This window comes from Thamnophis sirtalis, unplaced genomic scaffold (genome assembly GCF_051295495.1).
Source record: "Thamnophis sirtalis isolate CommonGarterSnake01/CBP01778 unplaced genomic scaffold, rThaSir2_p1.2 scaffold_13, whole genome shotgun sequence".
NCBI classification, from domain to species: Eukaryota; Metazoa; Chordata; class Lepidosauria; order Squamata; family Natricidae; genus Thamnophis; species Thamnophis sirtalis.
In genome coordinates this window covers 55,494,434-55,513,989 of record NW_028261393.1, presented here as the reverse complement: position 1 = coordinate 55,513,989, position 19,556 = coordinate 55,494,434, and the positions used below count along the sequence as shown (strand labels likewise).

Here is a 19,556-nt window from a genome sequence, read left to right as displayed (position 1 = left end):
CTCCTATCTTCACCCCCATGTGGGTAAAAGGCTTATTTCAACTCACTTTTTCTTTTCCCCCTGGAAAAGATCCCGACTTAATAGCAGAGTAGCGGATTCTGTGATTTGATTGATGGTGTGGGCTGCATCTTCCCGGCCCATCTGTGGTTTTAAGTGGCAGTTTGAAAGAGACCGAGAGCAAGTTTCTTCCAGCCCATCTCGGTTTGAGGGAGGTGCGTTCGGAAGGCTTCCATCTGGTTACGCTGCTGGGATTTATAAAGGGGGAAAAAGAAAAGAGAAAAAAGCCACCCTCAACAGAAATTTTGCTGGAAAATAGGATTGCACGTTATCAGAAAATGCACATTCGAGTCGTGGTTTTCAGCAGCACGGGGGTCCGGATTTGAAGTAGCGGAACACCCGCGCCCCCACCCACCCGCCTGGGGCATTGGAGTGACTTGTCTTGAAGATAAAACTTTAAAGCAGGGGGGTATCTAACCTTGGCAACTTTTTAAGACGTGTGGACTTTCACAACTCCCAGAAATTCCCCAGCCGGCCCAAAGGTGGTCAAATCAGCCACGTTCACGGGGTGTCTTGCTTACTGACCTCAAGACATTACGACCGTCATTCTGGGCTCAATTACAGGCTTAAGTGAGGGCAACCTGTAGCAGAGGTGGGTTCCTACCAGTTCGCACCTATTTCGGTAGAACCGGTTCGTCAAATCTACCGGACCGGTTAGAAGAGGTTCCACCAGTGGACCCGGAAAGCAGGCCACACCTACAGAAGAGGTTCCAAAAAATTTTGAAACCCACCACTGACACACACACACACACACACACACAGACTCACACAGAGAGAGAAAGAGAAAAAGAAAGGAAGGAAGAAAGAAATAAAGAAAAAGTGAGAGAGAGATGAAAGAAAAAAAGAAAAAAGGGACAGAGAGACAAAAGGAAGGAGAGAGAGAGAGAGAGAAAGAAAGAAAGAAAGAAAGAAAACACATGGCCGGCAAGCCACTCCCACAAAGGAAGAGGTTCCAAAAAATTTTGAAAACCACCACTGCCACACACACACTGACACAGAGAGAGAGAGAGAAAGAGAAAGAAAGGAAGAAATAAAGAAAGAAAAAAGAAAGAAAAAAGAAAGAAAAAAGAAAGAAAAAAGAAAGAAAAAAGAAAGAAAAAGTGAGAAAGAGATGAAAGAAAAAAAGAAAAAAGGGACAGAGACAAAAGGAAGGAAAGAGAGAGAGAGAGAGAAAGAGAAAGAAAGGAAGAAGGAAAAAAGAAAGAAAGAAAAAAGAAAGAAAAAGAGTGAGAGAGAGATGAAAGAAAAAAAGAAAAAAGGGACAGAGAGACAAAAGGAAGGAAAGAGAGAGAGAGAAAGAAAGAAAGGAAGGAAGGAAGAAAGAAAGAAAAAGAAAGAAAGAAAGAAAAAAGAAAGAAAGAAAAACTGAGAGAGAGATGAAAGAAAAAAAGAAAAAAGGGACAGAGAGACAAAAGGAAGGAAAGAGAGAGAGAGAGAGAGGGAGAGAGAGAAAGAAAGAAAACACATGGCCGGCAAGCCACTCCCACCAGGTCACATGGCCGGCAAGCCACTCCCACAAAGGAGGCCACACCCACAGAGTAGGTTCGAAATTTTTTTGAAACCCACCACTGGGATGACAAAGAGAAACCTATACTGTTTATTGAAATAGAGAGGGGGAGAGAACGAAGAGGGGGAAAAAGAATTGCAAAGACTTGTGGTTATTTCCCCCCAGTTCTCATAGGATGCACAACTAATTTGTATAATAGTTTACTTCATAGGAGAAAGGATTTACTACCTCGGATTATAAAGGGGTGGGACTGAAAATTTTTAGCAACCGGTTCTCTGCCGAGTGGCTGGGTGGGCGTGTCCATGGTGGGCGTGGCCTACTCAGCCTCCTGTACCATGGCGGGGGAGGGGGGCATTTTCTAGACTTCCGGAACTTCCGGGAGGGCCAGTTTTAGCCCCCCCCAGAGCCTCCATGTGCGCTCTGCACTTACTTGGTATCCGAAACGGTCTGCATGGCGGATCCTGGGAGGGAAGGGGAGGCTGGGCGGGGCCAGCCAGTCCTAGCAACTGTCGGTTCAGCGAACCAGATGTAAAATTAGCAACCGGTTCGCCCGAACCAGTCCGAACCGGCTAAATGCCTCTCCTGCTCAGATAGACAGCCTGCTGGAATAAACAACCAGCAGCAGAGACTGAAGGGGAGGCCAACCAGCTCTGTTTTGCCTCTTGTGGCAAAGTCCTGTCGATGAAGGAACGAATAGAGTGTGTATTTGTTCACGCGTGTGCTTGCACATATCATTTCTATGCTTGCAAAAAAAAAAATAATAATCTGTAAAACGTTCCCTTGCAGCTCTTAAACAGGATGAGTAAAGTTGTCTTGCTGGAATATTCCCCCCCCACTCTTTGCATCCTAAAGACATCCCAAATTTGAGTGTTGGTTTCGTGTTTCTAGGAAAATTCGCTGTCCTTATTTGGCCCCTCGTTTGCATGCTGGCTTGATTAGATCCCGGTTAGTAGCTGGCTTCGTCCAGAGCACCCTCTCCTGGCTGCCGAGGTGCACACCGGGTGCATTTGCTGCGGCTGCTTCCCACGAGGCCAAGACCTTGTTTTATTTATTTCTGAGATTTATGGGTTTCCTGATAGCTAATAGTTGTCAGGAGGTTGTGCTACATAAGCATAAAAATTCGGTCTCCCAGGAATAGAATGCAGCGAAGCTTTTCTCGGTAGGTTTTTCGCCTTCTGTTAAAACGCAGCACAAGCTGAAGGGCTGAAAGGCAATACATAGAGAGAGAGAGACAGACAGAGAGGAAGGGAGAGAGAGAGGGGTGGAGGGAGGAGAGAGAGACAGAGAGGGAGTGAGAGAGAGAGGGGGGAGAGAGAGATGGAGGGGAGGGGGAGAGAGAGAGACAGAGGGAAGGGAGAGAGAGAGGGGTGGAGGGAGGAGAGAGAGACAGAGAGGGAGTGAGAGAGAGAGAGGGGAGAGAGAGAGACGGAGGGAGGGAGAGAGGGGGGAGGGAGAGAGAGACAGAGAGGAAGGGGGAGAGAGGGGGGAGAGAGAGATGGAGGGAGGGAGGGAGAGAGGGGGAGGGAGAGAGAGACAGAGAGGAAGGGAGAGAGCAATAGCAATAGCAATAGCAGTAGACTATATACCGCTTCATAGGGCTTTCAGCCCTCTCTAAGCGGTTTACAGAGAGTCAGCATATTGCCCCCAACAATCCGGGTCCTCATTTCACCCACCTCGGAAGGATGGAAGGCTGAGTCAACCCTGAGCCGGTGAGATTTGAACCGCTGAACTGCTGATCTAGCAGTAGCCTGCAGTGCTGCATTTAACCACTGCGCCGGGAGGGGGAGAGAGATGGAGGGAGGGAGTGAGAGAGAGGGATGGAGGGAGGGAGGGGGAGAGAGAGAGACAGAGAGGAAGGGAGAGAGAGAGGGAGGGGGAGAGAGTGGGAGGGGGAGAGAGAGATGGAGGGAGGGAGAGAGACAGAGAGGGAGGGAGGGAGAGAGAGGGGTGGAAGGGGAAAGAGGGAGGGAGAGAGAGGGGTGGAGGGAAGAGAGAGAGAGAGACAGAGAGGGAGTGAGAGAGAGGGGGGGAGAGAGAGAGACGGAGGGAGGTAGAGAGGGGGAGAGAGAGACAGAGAGAGGAAGGGGGAGAGAGAGGGAGGGGGAGAGAGACGGAGGGGAGGGAGGGAGGGAGGGAGAGAGGGAGGGAGAGAGAGGGGTGGAAGGGGAGAGAGAGACAGAGAGGGAGGGAGAGAGAGGAAGAGGAGAGGGAGGGAGGGGGAGAGAGAGACGGAGGGAGGGAGAGAGGGGGAGAGAGAGACAGAGAGGAAGAGAGACAGAGAGGGGGAGGGGGAGAGACAGGAAGGGAGAGAGAGATGGAGGGAGGGAGAGAGGGGGAGGGGAGAAGAGAGAAGAGAAAGAAGAGAGAGAGAGAGACAGACAGATAGACAGACTAAGGGAAGACAAAAAACATACTTTACTTAGGTGGGCGATACTACAATTTAGTTTGTAGAAGTTAACCATCTTGGGTAGAAATATGCCGGAGAGGATGGCTGCTTTCTTCCACTCATTGTGTATTCGTTGTGTCCTTGACTTACAACCATCCCATTTTGTGACAATTTCAAGTTATAGGTACTTTGAAGAAAGGGACTTAGAACCAGTCATATGGTTCTTAACGGCCGTTATACCATCCCCAGAGTCCTGTGATCAAAATTCCGGTGTTTTTGACAACCAGCGTGTCTTTACAATAGTTGCATCATCCTGGGACCGGTGAATTGGTACCCCAAAGAAATCAGTACCCCACATCTGCAAGATTTCTCCCCGATAACATTTCCATAATTGAGCTTTTTAGCTGGGTGCAAATGCCGTCACTTATCCTTGGCAAATTCTTGCATGCTTTTTCTGCAAAGTGCTTTTTCCGTCCAGAGAGGGAGAAAGTCCAGCGATTGACTGAGAAGTCACTTAGAAAAGTGGCTGGGGACCATGGAACCCAGAATTCTTGTAGATTCTGGGTTCCACGTTCAGGTTGCCCACCAAAACTCCGCAGGTTGAGCGAGCTGCAGAAATCCAGTGCTGTTATATGTCTGCCTGGAATCTTTCTCACTCGTTTTACTATTGCTTATTGCATTATTTTTTTATGATGAATTTTTAATTTCCTGTTGCCTTGATTCCTTCTCTGTCTGGCCAAAATAAAATCACATCAATTCTAGGCTAAGTGGAACAGTAGAGTTTATAAACTCGTTTTTTTCTTGTTTAAATTTTTTATTTCCATTTTCATAACACACACTCACATGTATACTATACATAGCCCATATCATATAGTATTAAATAATAATTACATCAGTTCCTCTTGTCAGCAATGCCCCCAAAATTAAAAACCCATTATAGCTCTTCTGCTCTCCATACACCTCTTTCTTCTACCACCCTCCAACTTTCTATCTTCCCTCCATCATCCTTTTCTACTCTACTTCCCCTCCCTTTCTACTGCTCCTCTCTCTACATCCACTCCTCCTTATCCTTCTCGTCTTCCCCCCTTACTGCGCCCAAGGTGGCGCAGTGGTTAAATGCAGCACTGCAGGCTACTTCAGCTGACTGCAGTTCTGCAGTTCAGCTGTTCAAATCTCACCGGCTCAGGGTTGACTCAGCCTTCCATCCTTCCGAGGTGGGTAAAATGAGGACCCGGATTGTTGTTGGGGGCGATATGCTGACTCTGTAAACCGCTTAGAGAGGGCTGAAAGCCCTATGAAGCGGGATATAAGTCTAACTACTATTGCTATTGCTATTGCTATTGCTTACCCTCTCTCCTATCCTTCTCTTCCCATCTTTCTTCTTTCCCACTCCTCCTCTCCTTGGTGTATTTCCGCTACATGTCAATATGCTTAGCCTATCCTATTTTTAAAGAAAAAGTAGTAATAATAATAGTAATGAGAATATAAAATAAAGGGGGAAAAAAGCAGTATACATGTGGAGTCAAATTACATTGAAATCTAACACATCTCAACTAACCTGACATATATCACTCCCCCCACCCCCCACCCCCAACCTACCCCCCCCCCCCGACTTCCCAGAACCCAATAAACTCATTTTTTTTCATGCAAAAGACTATATCATCCCAGAAGAGTTGGGACAGATTAAATCCCAGATGTCTTTTTTTGGGGGGGGGAAAGGATTGGATTAAAAATATGCTTTCAAACTCCAGGCAGAATTCTTCCATTTTCAACAGTGCTCTAGTGCCACCTAGTGGCAGAGAGCAGCATTATAACACACCATTTGAATATGTGTCTAACAGTGTTTCTCAACCTTGGCAACTTGAAGATGTCCGGACTTCAACTCCCAGAATTCCCCAGCCAGCGAATGCTGGCTGGGGAATTCTGGGAGTTGAAGTCCGGACAACTTCAAGTTGCCAAGGTTGGGAAACACTGGTTCTACCGTATAACTATGGCTCACCTCCGTTTCAAAGCCAAAGAGCCAGCGCTGTCCGAAGACGTCTCCGTGGTCATGTGGCCGGCATGACTCAATGCTGAAGGCGCACGGAACGCTGTTCCTTTCCCACCAAAGGTGGTTCCTATTTTTTTCTACCTGCTTTCTTCGAACTGCTAGGTTGGCAGAAGCTGGGACGAGGAACGGGAGCTCACTCCGTTCTGCAGCGCTAGGGATTCGAACCACTGTACTGCCGACCTTTCCGATCGACAAGGTCATTGTCTTAGCCTCTGAGCCACCGCGTCCCTGTAGCTTTGTTTACAAGTCCTGTTTTGTGTGCTTTTTCCTCGCAGGGAACTTGTCACCAAGCTGCGTGCCCACAGCGGCTTCTACAGCAGTTTGCCAGAATATATCTGCAGCCACACTTCCACAGTGCACAACAACACCTCCTGCTGGAACGGACACGAAGTGGTGGAAAGGTATCTCCACTCTCATCCCTTTCCCCTCCCTCGAATTCCTACAGTTGGCCAAACTTCTGTTTTCCACCAACCCTCCTTTTCAAGGGTGTTAAGCGGGATGTCTGAGAAATAGCAATAGCAATAGCAGTTAGACTTATATACCGCTTCATAGGGCTTCAGCCCTCTCTAAGCGGTTTACAGAGTCAGCATATCGCCCCCAACAACAATCCGGGTCCTCATTTTACCCACCTCGGAAGGATGGAAGGCTGACCCACCTCGGAAGGATGGACGGAGGTATTTTTTGAGCCTCAGGGAGGATGAAAACGGCTTCCCCTGGGCTCCGGAGGTCGGAAACTGACCCATTTCCGGACTTCTTGGAGGCCTGTTTTTTGCCCTCCCAGAGCATCCGTGCAGGTCCTGTACTTACCTGGCATGATGGACAGGCCACATGAAGACTCCTAGGAGGGGTAGGGCAGGGCCAGCCACTTTTTGCAACAACCGGTTCGGAGAATCAGTACGAACCGGCTGAATCTCATCCCTGCCTACATCTGAGGTTCAGTGGAAGCTACTGTCTGCCTGGCATGCTGGCTGGGGAATTCTGGGAGTTGAAGTCCACATATGGAAACACAGGGCTATAAGATCTGGTCGGCCAACATCTGGACCACAATCAAGTGGCAGCAAATCGATACAAAACACCCACCTCTGGAGAGGCTCACAATTGGATAGTTTATGCCTTTGGAAATAAAAATTGTAAAGAGAACATTTCTGAAAAGTTATGTTATATATAACATTATATATATATATATATATATATATATATATATATATATATATATATATATATATATATATATATATATAATATATATATATATATATATATATATATATATATATATATGTCATATTTGTGCTGATAAATAAATAAAGGGAGACTAGTATAGATCTATTTCAAGCTATTTAGCTCTCATCAGCTAGCCATACCCTTGCTGGGAATCGAACCTGTGCTGTAGGCAGATGTGTTAACCATTAAACCACAGGGTTCGTCTCCTTATCAGCTGAGCCAGGGAGAAAGGTATATATTTAAAGTCACAACCCCTGGTATGCCCAAATATGGGAGGAGGCATACTGCTTCCTTTCTCTGTCTATCGGCTCGTCACAAGAGACCATCACGACAGAAAGCCATTATTTTTACTGTTGTCTTTGTTAAATTTGTGTTGCATTTGTGCGGATAAATAAGGGTATGGCTAGCTGATGAGAGCTAAATAGCTTGAAATAGATCTATACTAGTCTCCCTTTATTTATTTATCAGCCCAAATGCAACACACACACACACACACACACACACACACACACACACACACACAAACACACGTGTATATATATTAAAAATAAGTATAAACGACCCAACCTTTGGATGTTGTTGGATGCTCAGGAAGCAAATTAATTAAAGTTACAGTTAGCAAATTACCAACTAGCTTTTTCCCCCCCCCAGCCCCCTTCCTCCCTTTCTTCCTCCCGCCCAGCTCTGCAGTTCCTGGAGCTTCAGCAAAGACTTTGAAGTGATGTTAGGGCAAAAGGAAGAGAATTTGCCCCCTGTGTTTTGCATTCTCCACTTCTTTCTGCCTGGGGTGGTTGTTGTTTCTGCAGCAAAGAAACCGTTTGCTCTGTGCCCAAGCGTGATGGGAGCCGGGCATGAAAGTGCGCCTTTTGCCATGCAACAGGGCCGCAATTCCAGCAGGGGGCAGCAGGAGAACAGCTGCCTGGCCTCCAGACCTTGGCCGGGGTTCAAAGCATGTCCCACTCTTGGTCCACCGAATTGGAGGGGCAGGGCAGGCTGCGGAGGATGGGTTATGAAGTCCAACACAGACTTCAGAAGACCATCCTGCAGTCAGAATAGCTTTAGCTCTGCTTGAGGGACACCAAACCTTTCCGGAGTCCAAGAATTCAGAAAGGATCCTGCTTCAGATGCGAATCTTTTAGAATGGCAGAAGGGTATCAACAAATTTGTATGGGCAGGAAAGAAGCCGAGGGTAAAGATGAAAATAATGCAAGATGTACGTGAGAGGGGAGGATTGAAACTACCTAATTTAAAACTATATTATGATGCAGTGGCATTATCTGTAATTAGTGATTGGACTCATTTGACCAATGATAGAATATTGAATATCGAGGGATACGATCTGGTATATGGTTGGCATGCTTACCTGTTATTCAACAAAAAATTGGATAAGAATTTTAAAAGTCATATTTTAAGAAATGCTTTACTGCGGGTCTGGAAAAAATACCAATATAAATTAAATGACAAGATACCCATGTGGGCAATTCCTAGACACGCAATTGAAAATATGAATACAGCACAAAAACAGGACAGAATTACTTACAGACAGCTTCTCACCTCGGAAAGGGGAGTATTACAATTAAAATCTTTAGAGGTATTAAAAGAGGAGAAGGTAGTTCAAACATGGTTCCAGTATGGGCAATTACAGGCTAGGTGGAAAACAGATCAAAAAATTGGTTTTATCCAAGTTGAGGATAATTTGTTTAAACAAATAAGAGATCAAAGCTTAATGCATATAAAGAGGATATATAATGTATTAATACAGATGGACTCGGAAACAGAATTAGTTAAAGATTGTATGATAAAATGGGCTCAAAATATTGAAGAACCAGAAAGGATCCTGCTTCAAACCCTGGGAAGGTCTGGGAAGGGATCCAGATTTGAAGCTGGCAAAGCCGGCTCTGCTTCCGCACCCACCTGGGGGGCCCCTCCTGGCATCAGGTGCGGGCGAATGCAGAGTGAAACGCGGTGCTCTCCTTTGTGCCCTGATCTTCGGGCTCCTCCCTCCACAGATACAGCCACCCAGCTACCAGGAACGGAGGCCGACCTCACTCCGGACAGCATGAAGCCAAGGCCAAAACTCCCGAGCCGGTCATTAGCCAGATCATTGACAAGCTGAAGCACATCAATCAGGTGAGGGCTGCTGCCTTCTCTTGGAGGGCTGGGTGGGGGGGCAGGATGTGGGGCAGGTGGTTGAGCTGGAGTTGCCAAGGTCAGGGAGAAGGGAGTGGGCTGGGTTGGCACCTGGGGCTGAGCAGTTATGGGGTGTGCCATGTTGACTGCAGATTGACATGCAATTGAGGTTTGAAACCACTGTTCGTGGTTTAGCATTCTGCAGGTTAGTTAGTTTTCCTACCTTCCCTCCTTCCTTCCCTCCTTCCTTCCTTCCTTGCTTGCTTCCTCCCTTCCCTTTCCTCCCTCCCTCCCTTCCACAATTTCCTTCCTCTCTCCCTTTCCATCCTTCCTCCCTCCCTCCCTTCCCTTCCCTTTCTCCCTCCCTCCCTTCCACAATTTCCTCCCTCCCTCCCTTTCCATTTTTTCTCCCTCCCTTTCCATCCTTCCTCCCTTCCCTTTCCTCCCTCCCTTCCACAATTTCTTTCCTCTCTCCCTTTCCATCCTTCCTCCCTTTCCTCTCTCCCTTTCCATCCTTCCTCCCTTCCCTTTCCTCCCTCCCTCCCTTCCACAATTTCCTTCCTCCCTCCCTTTCCATTTTTTCTCCCTCCCTTTCCATCCTTCCTCCCTCCTCCCTCCCTCCCTCTCTTCCCTTTCCTCCCTCCCTTCCACAATTTCCTTCCTCCCTCCCTTTCCATCCACCCACCCTCCCTCCCTCCCTCCCTCCCCTTTCCTCCCTCCCTCTATTAATCGATGTGGGTGATCCCAGTGAAAAAGTTGAGAGTAAAATATGTGGGGAGCTGGAGAAGAGATTGAAAGTCATCTGGTTTGACCTGGAGCTCGTGGCTTTTCCTGCAAGACTAATCTCCAAATGATTTTATTTACGATTATGTCCGGTGTAAACTTCTACCTATTCAAGATTACGCTCTCCAGTTCCAGACCTCCTTCATAATAAGGAGTCCACGCATTTCTTTCCAAATTTAGTCACACACCCCCTCTCCCTAATTGCCCGCCTTGGAGAAAGCCATTAAAATAACCCTGCGAAGCGATTGGGGGGGGGAGGGGCAGGGGTTTATTCCATTTCTAAGTGTGAAGAGAGATAAATGGGGCTGGAGAGAGATGGGAGGGGGGAAGGAGGGGGTTAAAAGAGGGAGATCAAACACCCATCTCCCTAATTTGCAATTCATAAGTCATTTCCAGCGAGGGCTTTGCAGAAAAAGGTGGAATTGAGAGGAGAGGGCTAGAGTTGAGCCGGCTGGGAGGGAAATGCTATCCCCCCCCACTCCGTCTGCACCCCAGAGGTTACACAGAAGTTAAACCTGGGAAATATTTCAAGCCCTCCATATCTCGACAGATCTTTGAGGGGGGGGGGGTCAGCCAAACCCACCCTGCCTGTTAATTTTGCAACACGGTTCCTTCCCTTTTCTGGGCTCTGCCAAGGCGCTAGTCCTCTTGAATTGTGCCCCACACGGGAAGCGGGGCCTGGTGAGATTCGAACTGCCAAATTGCAGTCAGCCGAAGGAGCCCGCAGTAGCGCACTCTAACCACCGCGCCATCTAATGTTCCTTGGAGGCGAAGAAGAGGAAGATGGGCTTCTCCCATCCCTACCGTGAGTGAGCTAGACTGAAACTTGGTCTGGAGCTCCGAAATGTTGGGCAAAGGGCTCTCTAACTGGGTTAAATTTCTTTGCCAGGGTTTGAGATAGAAAAGTCGCTTGGAGCTTAGCTGGGGAGCCCTGTTGCCTCTGTTGTCACCCCCCCCCCTTTGCCAGCTGTCCAGACTGGCGTTTCCTCAACACCTTGGCTCCCCTCTCTTGGATTTCAAAGGGAGCAGATCTCTCTTTGAGGAGCCCCACCACATGTGGGGGCATTTAATCAACCTAACAGGAGTGTGTCAAAAGTAAACAAGGAAAAGTGTGGGGGGGGGGGGCTGGGCATCTTGCAACACCCCGCAGCAATCAACCAACTTCGTTTATCGAGCCCTCGAGTCAGCTCACAGACCGAGGCTTAACCCGGAGGGCTTCCACATCAGCGCCCGGCCTCCACGGCTTATGCAGAAGACCACATGCCAACCTCATGACTGGGGAACATGGTTGAGGGCTTTAAGGGTTGTGGGAGCTCAGCTATTATGGATTATCCAATCAGTCGTGGTTCCCCCCCCCCAAAAAAAAAGAAAATCTATGATGCATGAACTGATCTCACATCCAACCAGCAGAGCCTCCCCACGTATGGCCCCTTTCAGAAGAGTTTTTTGTTTTAAAAAACAATCACAATTCCCACGATCGCTTCCAGAGGTGGGTTCTTACCGGTTCGCACCGGTTCGCTAGAACCGGTTTGTCAAATCTCCTGAACCGGTTAGAAGAGGTTCCACCAGTGGACCCGGAAAGCAGGCCACACCTACAGAAGAGGTTCCAAAAATTATGAAACCCCCCCCCACACACAGACTCACACAGAGAGAGAAAGAGAAAAAGAAAGAAAGGAAGAAAGAAATAAAGAAAAAGTGAGAGAGAGATGAAAGAAAAAAAGGAAAAAGGGACAGAGAGACAAAAGGAAGGAGAGAGAGAGAGAGAGAGAGAGAAAGAAAGAAAGAAAGAAAGAAAGAAAGAAAGAAAGAAAGAAAGAAAGAAAGAAAGAAAGAAAGAAAGAAAGAAAGAAAACACATGGCCGGCAAGCCACTCCCACCAAGTCACATGGCCGGCAAGCCACTCCTACAAAGGAGGCCACACCCACAGAGTGGTTCCCAAAAAAAGAAAAGAAAACCCATGATGCATGAACTGATCTCACATCCAACCAGCAGAGCCTCCCCACGTATGGCCCCTTTCAGAAGAGTTTTTTGTTTAAAAAAAAAAACCACAATTCCCACGATCGCTTCCAGAGGTGGGTTCGCACCGGTTCGCAATAGCAGTAGACTTATATACCGCTTCATAGGGCTTTCAGCCCTCTCTAAGCGGTTTACAGAGAGTCAGCCTCTTGCCCCCAACAATCTGGGTCCTCATTTTACCCACCTCGGAAGGATGGAAGGCTGAGTCAACCCTGAGCCGGTGAGATTTGAACCGCTGAACTGCTGATCTAGCAGTAGCCTGCAGTGCTGCATTTAACCACTGCGCCACCTTGGATCAGTAGAACCGGTTTGTCAAATCTGCCAAACTGGTTAGAAGAGGTTCCACCAGTGGACCCGGAAAGCAGGCCACACCTACAGAAGAGGCTCCAAACATTTTTTGCAACCCACCTTGATCGCTTCCCACCTTGGGAACTGTGGAAGATGGGCAAGAAGATTGGAGATCTCTGGCTAGCAGCTTCTTGAGAAATAACCCCGACCTGTGGATTTTTCAGTTGAAGGAGATCACGAGGAGGAGAAGCAAAGGAATGGAAGATGAGAAGGAAGTCCAATCTTCTCTTGTTCTCTTCTCCATCTCGACCCACCCGTTCCCTCTCTTCCCATCCCCCCCCCGCTTCAGTTCTGCTTGTCGTTTTAACTGGAAAGTCCTTATCAACTTTCCCAACCCTGAACTTTGATTGATGCTCCAAAGTTCTAGAAAAGTATGCCAAGCATCTCAGCGCGATCCTTGGAATGTCTCCTTTTATTAAAATGCCTCTCGGCCGTGCAGACTCAATTAAAGGAGACGTTTCGTGCCTCAGAAGAATATAGAAAAACCCTCGTTCAGAGCCGTCCAGCTATCTCTGCCTTTTCTCTGACCAATTTCAAACCAACCCCCAAGGACTCCAGCGTCCTTTTGAAATTCTCCTTCATCACGCCACCATTGAAGTCACCATCGGCTGGCTTTCTTTTATGTTTAATGTTTGGGTGAGTAGGAGGCTTCCCCTTAGAGTTGATTGAAATGGCACAGTTGCTTTTATTATTCATCAGTGGCTCTCGGTTGACACACACACACACACACAGACACACACACACACCAGCCGAGAGCCACTCGTTGTATTAGCCTCTAAGCCACAAGCTCTCCTCCCTTATCAGCTGAGCCAAGGGAATAAGTAAGTGTTATGTCAAAGCATCTGGTATACCCAAATATGGGAGGGAGCTTGTGGATTCCCTCTTGACATAACCACTTACTTATTCCCTTGGCTCAGCCGATAAGGGAGGAGAGCTTGTGGCTTAGGGGCTAATACAACGAGTGGCTCTCGGTTGACACACACACACACCAACCGAGAGCCACTCCTTGTATTAGCCTCTAAGCCACAAGCTCTCCTCCCTTATCAGCTGAGCCAAGGGAATAAGTAAGTGTTATGTCAAAGCATCTGGTATACCCAAATATGGGAGGGAGCGTATGGATTCCCTCTTGACATAACCACTTACTTATTTCCTTGGCTCAGCCGATAAGGGAGGAGAGCTTGTGGCTTAGAGGCTAATACAACTGCCTAACATGTAAAAACAGCCCAGGTTCAAATCCCAGCAAGGGTACGGCTAGCTGATGAGAGATAAGAGCTGAGGTGGCGCAGTGGTTAAAATGCAGCACTGCAGTTCAGCAGTTTGGCTGTTCAAATCCCACCAGGCTCAAGGTTGACTCAGCCTTCCATCCTTCCGAGGTGGGTAAAATGAGGACCCAGATTGTTGTTGGGGGCAATATGCTGACTCTGTAAAGCGCTTAGAGAGGGCTGAAAGCCCTATGAAGCGGTATAGAAGCCTAACTATTGCTATTGCTATAATGGAGCCGAAAAGGTTCTCCATCACTGTCCCGGTCGTTTGGGGTCGATGTGGAGACAGCTGTGTGTGTCTGTGTGTTCTGTGCGATGACACACACAAGTCCTTGCCCGGACTTGGCTGCCTTGCTTCTGAGTTGTGTGGTCTGCTTCTCCTTCACCGTTTTGGTTTGGCAACCGGGGGTGGGGGGTGGGGGAGAGGCTAGCTCTGCCACTTCAACTCTTGCAGCTGCATAAATGGTCATTAGGCCACAACCTGTTTATTGCGCCCTTCTGCCTGCTGATTATGGCCTTCTCCGGGTGCCACCTCGCCCCGCAGAAGGACGCTGAACCGAAAGAGCAGCTCCCCTTGGTCGCATTTATTTAAAATCAGAGGAAACCGCCAGAGGGAGGTCTGGGTGGGAAGAGAGGAATCCCGGAATCCTAGAATCCGAGGAGCTGAGCGTGGCTTGTAGGTCCAACTCTTGTCTAAGGGGAAACAGTTTGGCCTAGTGGTTAAGGCACCAAGCTGGAAAGCGGGAGGCGGTGAGTTCTAGTTCTGCCTTTTGTCTAGGCTGATGAAAAGCAGGCATAGCGGTGACATGATAGCAGTCTTCCGATATCTCAGGGGCTGCCCCGAAGAAGAGGGAGTCAAGCTATTCTCCAAGGCACCTGAGGGCAGGACAAGAAGCTATGGGTGGAAATTAATCAAGGAGAGAAGCAACTTGGAATTAAGGAGAAATTTCCTGACAGTTAGAACAATTAATCAGTGCGACAACTTGCCTCCAGAAGTTGTGAATGCCCCAACACTGGAAGTCTTTAAGAAGATTGTTGGATAGCCATTTGTCTGAAACGGTAGAGGGTTTCCTGCCTAGGCAGGGGGTTGGACTAGAAGACCTCCAAGGTCCTTTTCAACTGTTCTATTCTATTCTATTCTATTCTATTCATTCTATTCATTCTATTCATTCTATTCATTCTATTCATTCTATTCATTCTATTCTATTCTATTCTATTCTATTCTATTCTATTCTATTCATTCTATTCTATTCTATTCATTCTATTCTATTCTATTCTATTCTATTCTATTCATTCTATTCTATTCTATTCTATTCATTCTATTCATTCTATTCATTCTATTCATTCTATTCATTCTATTCTATTCTATTCTATTCATTCTATTCTATTCTATTCTATTCATTCTATTCATTCTATTCATTCTATTCTATTCATTCTATTCATTCTATTCTATCTATTCTATTCATTCTATTCATTCTATTCATTCTATTCTATTCATTCTATTCATTCTATTCTATTCATTCTATTCTATTCTATTTATTCTATTCTATTTTCTATTCTCTCTCTCTCTCTCTCTCAGTCCATCCTACCTCCCAGGGCTGTTGTTATGGGGAAAATAGGAGGAGGAAGTCGCATGGGATGCGTCCACCGCTTTGAGTTAAAATAATAAAAGCGGGGTGCAAAAAAAGAAAGAAAGGAAGGAAAAATAAAATTGGAGACCCCTTTTTATCCCTCCTGGTGCTCGGAGACCCTCTCTGGGTAAAATAAACCCAGGAGCAGCCAGGATCTCGTCCCTCTGACTGGCTCGGAGCAAGAGAAGGGGCTTTCTGTCCTCCTCTGAAGCCATCTCCCTCTTGACGTGTCTCCTTCCAGCTGCTCAAAGGGACCTCCGCCTCTCGCCGGAAAAATCTGGAGCGCCTTGAAGACGAGGAGGGGGCCGAAAGCGGAGATTGCGATGACGAAGATGCCTGCCACGAGGCTTCTGGGGAGGGCGAATCGAAAGCGAAGAACCAGTTGAGGTTCTTGGCAGGTAATGGGGAATTGGAGTTGGGCCGTGTGAGGGTGGCAGTCAAGATGGGATTGCAGGGAGTCCTCAACCTCCCTTCCTTCTCTTTCCTTTCCTTTCTCCTTCCCTTTTTCCTTTTTCCTCTTTCCTTTCTCCTTCCCTTCCTTCTCTTTCCTTTCCTTTCCTTTCCTTTCTCCTTCCTTTCTCTTCCTTCTCTTTCCTTTCTCCTTCCCTTCCTTCCCTTCTCTATCCTTCCTTTCCTTTTCCTTCCCTTCCTTATCTTTCCTTTCTCTTCCATTCCTTCTCTTTCCTTTCCTTTCCTTTCTCCTTCCCTTCCTTCTCTTTCCTTTCCTTTCCTTTCCTTTCTCCTTCCTTTCTCTTCCTTCTCTTTCCTTTCCTTTCTCCTTCCCTTCCTTCCCTTCTCTATCCTTCCTTTCCTTTTCCTTCCCTTCCTTATCTTTCCTTTCCTTTCTCCTTCCTTTCTCTTCCTTCTCTTTCCTTTCCTTTCTCCTTCCCTTCCTTCTCTTTCCTTTCTCTTCCATTCCTTCTCCTTCCTTTCCTTTCTCAATAGTTTCCCTTTCCTTCCTTCCTTCCTTCCTTCCTTCCTTCCTTCCTTCCTTCCTTCCTTCCTTCCTTCCTTCCTTCCTTCCTTCCTTCCTCTCTCTTTCCTGGCTGACCTCACACATGGTGAATGTTGGACTACCCCACCACCTTCCCTTCTGGGCTCCAAAGCTCCAGCAGTCGCCCATTTCCCACGGCCCCGAAAGCAACTGAACCTGGGAAGAATCGTGTCCTGGGAGCTTTTCAAGTTGAAAGAGGGAAAAATATAGAAAATGTTTCAAAGGGGCCCAGATGCTTCCATCAATTCTCTCCCCTTGATCTGCCACAATTACCTGGCACTTCAGAGTGGAAGCAGAGGGGAGGGGGGGGGCTGCCTGTCAGAGTCTCTTGTCTGTGTGTGAGTGTGTGTGTGTGTGTGAGAGAGAGAGTGTGTTGTGTGTGTGTGTGTTGTGTGTGTTTGAGTGACTGGCAGGCCTGCACATCCTTATTCTCTAAATCAAACACTCTTGAGGATGAAAGGCATGGGGGAAACCAGAGCTGGGGTTACCTTCCTTGGCCTGAGAACCAGGTTGGGAGGAGGATGGGGACACACACACACACACACACACACACACACACACACACACAAACACACAAAGATCCAGTGGGTTTGCTAGGGAGAGTGAAGACCCGGAGAGACCAAAACCGTGATTCGATCTCATGACATTTTCTTCCTTTAATGAGCCGCGGCTGCGGGAAGAAGAGCCGGCCAGCTGGGGGTTGAGCCCCTTTTCGAACTGACTTGGATTTCCCAAGCGAAAAGCTTCCCACCCTTCTTCCCTCCCACTCCCCCACTCCCCCCCCGGCTCCAAGGCTGAGAGAGGAAGAGGAGGGGAAACCGTTGGGCTCTTTGGGGTCACGGAAGAGAATCTTGCGAAATCATCTCTCCCATCTCGGCTGCTGCTCTGCTCCGAATTAGCAGCCTCCCCCGACCTGCAGTTCATTTAGGGGGGGGAGGGGAAGGGAAAAAAAGAGGGTCGCTGGTGGTCCTTTGGGGTGGCTTTTGCAGGCAGTCGGAACAACCGTTGCGGGGGGTTCCGCGGGGAACGTGGTTCGTTGGAGAACGTGGTTGCGGGAGGGCTTGGAGGCACAAGACTGTCCACGTTATTCTGGGGGTTGTGTAAGGAACAGACCCGAATTGATACAGAGGCTTGTTAGTAAAGGGAGAATTTAGAAAATTATGCGTGCTTTTCTTCAGCAGCCTTGGATGGTTGGGATATTCAGCAGGAGGAAGGGAGGAAGGAAGGAAAGAAGGGATTGAAGGAGAGAGGAAGGAAGGGAGAGAAGGAAGGAAGAGAAAAAAGAAGGAAGCGAGGGAGGGAGGGAGGAAGGGAAAGAAAGAGGAAGGGAGGGGAGGGAAGGAAGGAAGAAAGAGAAAGAAGAAGGAAGAGAGTAAAGGAGGAGAGGGAGGAAGAGGAAGGGAGGGAGGAAGGAAGGGAGGAGGATGAAGGGAGAGAGGAAGGAAGAGAAAGAAGAAGGAAGGGAGTGGAGGAGGAAGGGAGAAGGAAGGGAGAGAAAGAGGAAGGGAGGGAGGGAAAGAAGGAAGAGAAAGAAGAAGGAAGAGAGTAAAGGGAGGAAGGAAGAGAGGAAAAGAGGAAGGGAGGGAGGAAGGAAGGAAGGAAAGAAGGGATTGAAGGGAGAGAGGAAGGAAGGGAGAGAAGAAAGGAAGAGAAAGAAGGAAGGGGAATAAAGAAGGGAGGGAGGAGGGAAAGAGGAAGGGAGGGAGGGAAGGAAGAAAGGAAAGAAGGAGGGGAGTGAAGGGGGGAAGGGAAGGGGGAAGGAAGGACGGGAAAGAGGAAGGAAGGAATGAGGGAGGGGAAAAAAGAAGGGGGAAGGGAGGGAAGGAAGGAGAGGGAGGGAAGGAGGGTGAATGAGAGAAAGAAGGATTCTAGTCCTCATTGCTCTAAGCAGAAGGACTGATGCAGGAGACAGAGAGAGAAGAGAAGAGAAAACAAGGGATTAAGCCATCTTCTCAGCACACTTCAGGATCTTGGGGGGGGGAGATTTTATCATCTTTGCCTTTCAAGCAACTAATTTATCGTAAATTTCAGGGCAGTCAACAGCAAAACAAGCTGGCAACAGCAATTAAAACTGACTCATAGCGCTGAAATGGGTGGGTGGGCAGACCCAGAAGACAGAAGAAGAGATTCTCGGGGCCTAATTAGCAGCCGAAGGAATCTGGCTCAGCCTCCTTGGCCAGGGACTTCTACCCCGGAAGTGTCCTGGCCCCAGGTGCCTTTTCTCCAGCCGCCCCTGGCACCCGTGGGTGGGGGTGACGGGGAGAGGACCAGCCCGCTCGGCTACTGAGGCAGGACAGGGTCTTCTGTTGGGCCACGGGGGTTGGATCCCGAACGGATGCTTCTTGCAATGACCGAGATAAAGAACTTTGCAGGCTGCAGCCTTGCCGTTGACGTGGAAAGGAGGACGGGGAGGAAGAACGCCGGAAATCCTGAATTAACTCAATGACTGGAGCATTGTTTCCGTCCCAGCCGACCAGAGAGCAGATCTCCAGGCAGACTTTTCAGCCGGTCGGAAGGGACGGTGTTTACAGCAAACAGAGTCCCAGGGTGCTCCTTCAGGAGTTGTCGGGTTGTGTCACTCATTTCCCCCAGTTGTGTGAATTGGGTTCAATGCCAAATCTGGAGGGCTGTGTGTGGGCCTGCTTACAATCTGGAGGTTCGTCCTGTTTAGGCCTGGAGACATACCAGCGGTGTGAAAAGGCAGGCAGGCGGTTTGTGGTGGGAAGGGCGGGGGGGAGGAGGGGGGGTGAGAGGAGGAAGGGAAAAAAGGAAGAAGAGGAGGAGAGGAAAAGGAGGAAGGGGAGGAGAAGGAGGTGGGGAGGAAGAGGAGAGGAAAAGGAGAAGGAAGAAGAAGGGAGGGGAGAGGAAGAGGAGGAAGAAGGGAGGAGGAGAAGAAAGAAGAGGTGGAGGAGAGGAGCAGGAGGAGGAGGAGAAGGAGAGGAAGAGGAGAAGGAAGAAGAGGGGAGGGGGAGGAAGAGGAGGAAGAAGGGGAGAGGAGAAGAAAGAAGAGGGGGAGAAAGAAGAGGAGGAAAAGGAAGGTGGAGGAGAGGAGCAGGAGGAAGAAGAGAAGGAGAGGAAGAAAAGGAGAGGAAGAGAAAGAAGGGAAAGAGGAGAGGAAAGAAGATCAGAAGAAGAAAAGGAAGAAGAGAAGGAAGAAGAGGTGGAGGC

General features: G+C 48.3%; 1 protein-coding gene across 1 annotated transcript in view; it reads left to right on the top strand.

Moving 5' to 3' along the window:
* Positions 1–19,556, top strand: part of GPC3 (glypican 3) — an 87,486-nt gene that overhangs the window by 53,829 nt on the left and 14,101 nt on the right. Inside the window, exons 5-7 of the mRNA XM_087727112.1 lie at positions 6,276–6,401; positions 9,234–9,354; positions 15,636–15,792. Coding sequence (XP_087583238.1) covers positions 6,276–6,401; positions 9,234–9,354; positions 15,636–15,792 — 404 coding nt within the window. The remainder of the gene's footprint in view (positions 1–6,275; positions 6,402–9,233; positions 9,355–15,635; positions 15,793–19,556) is intronic.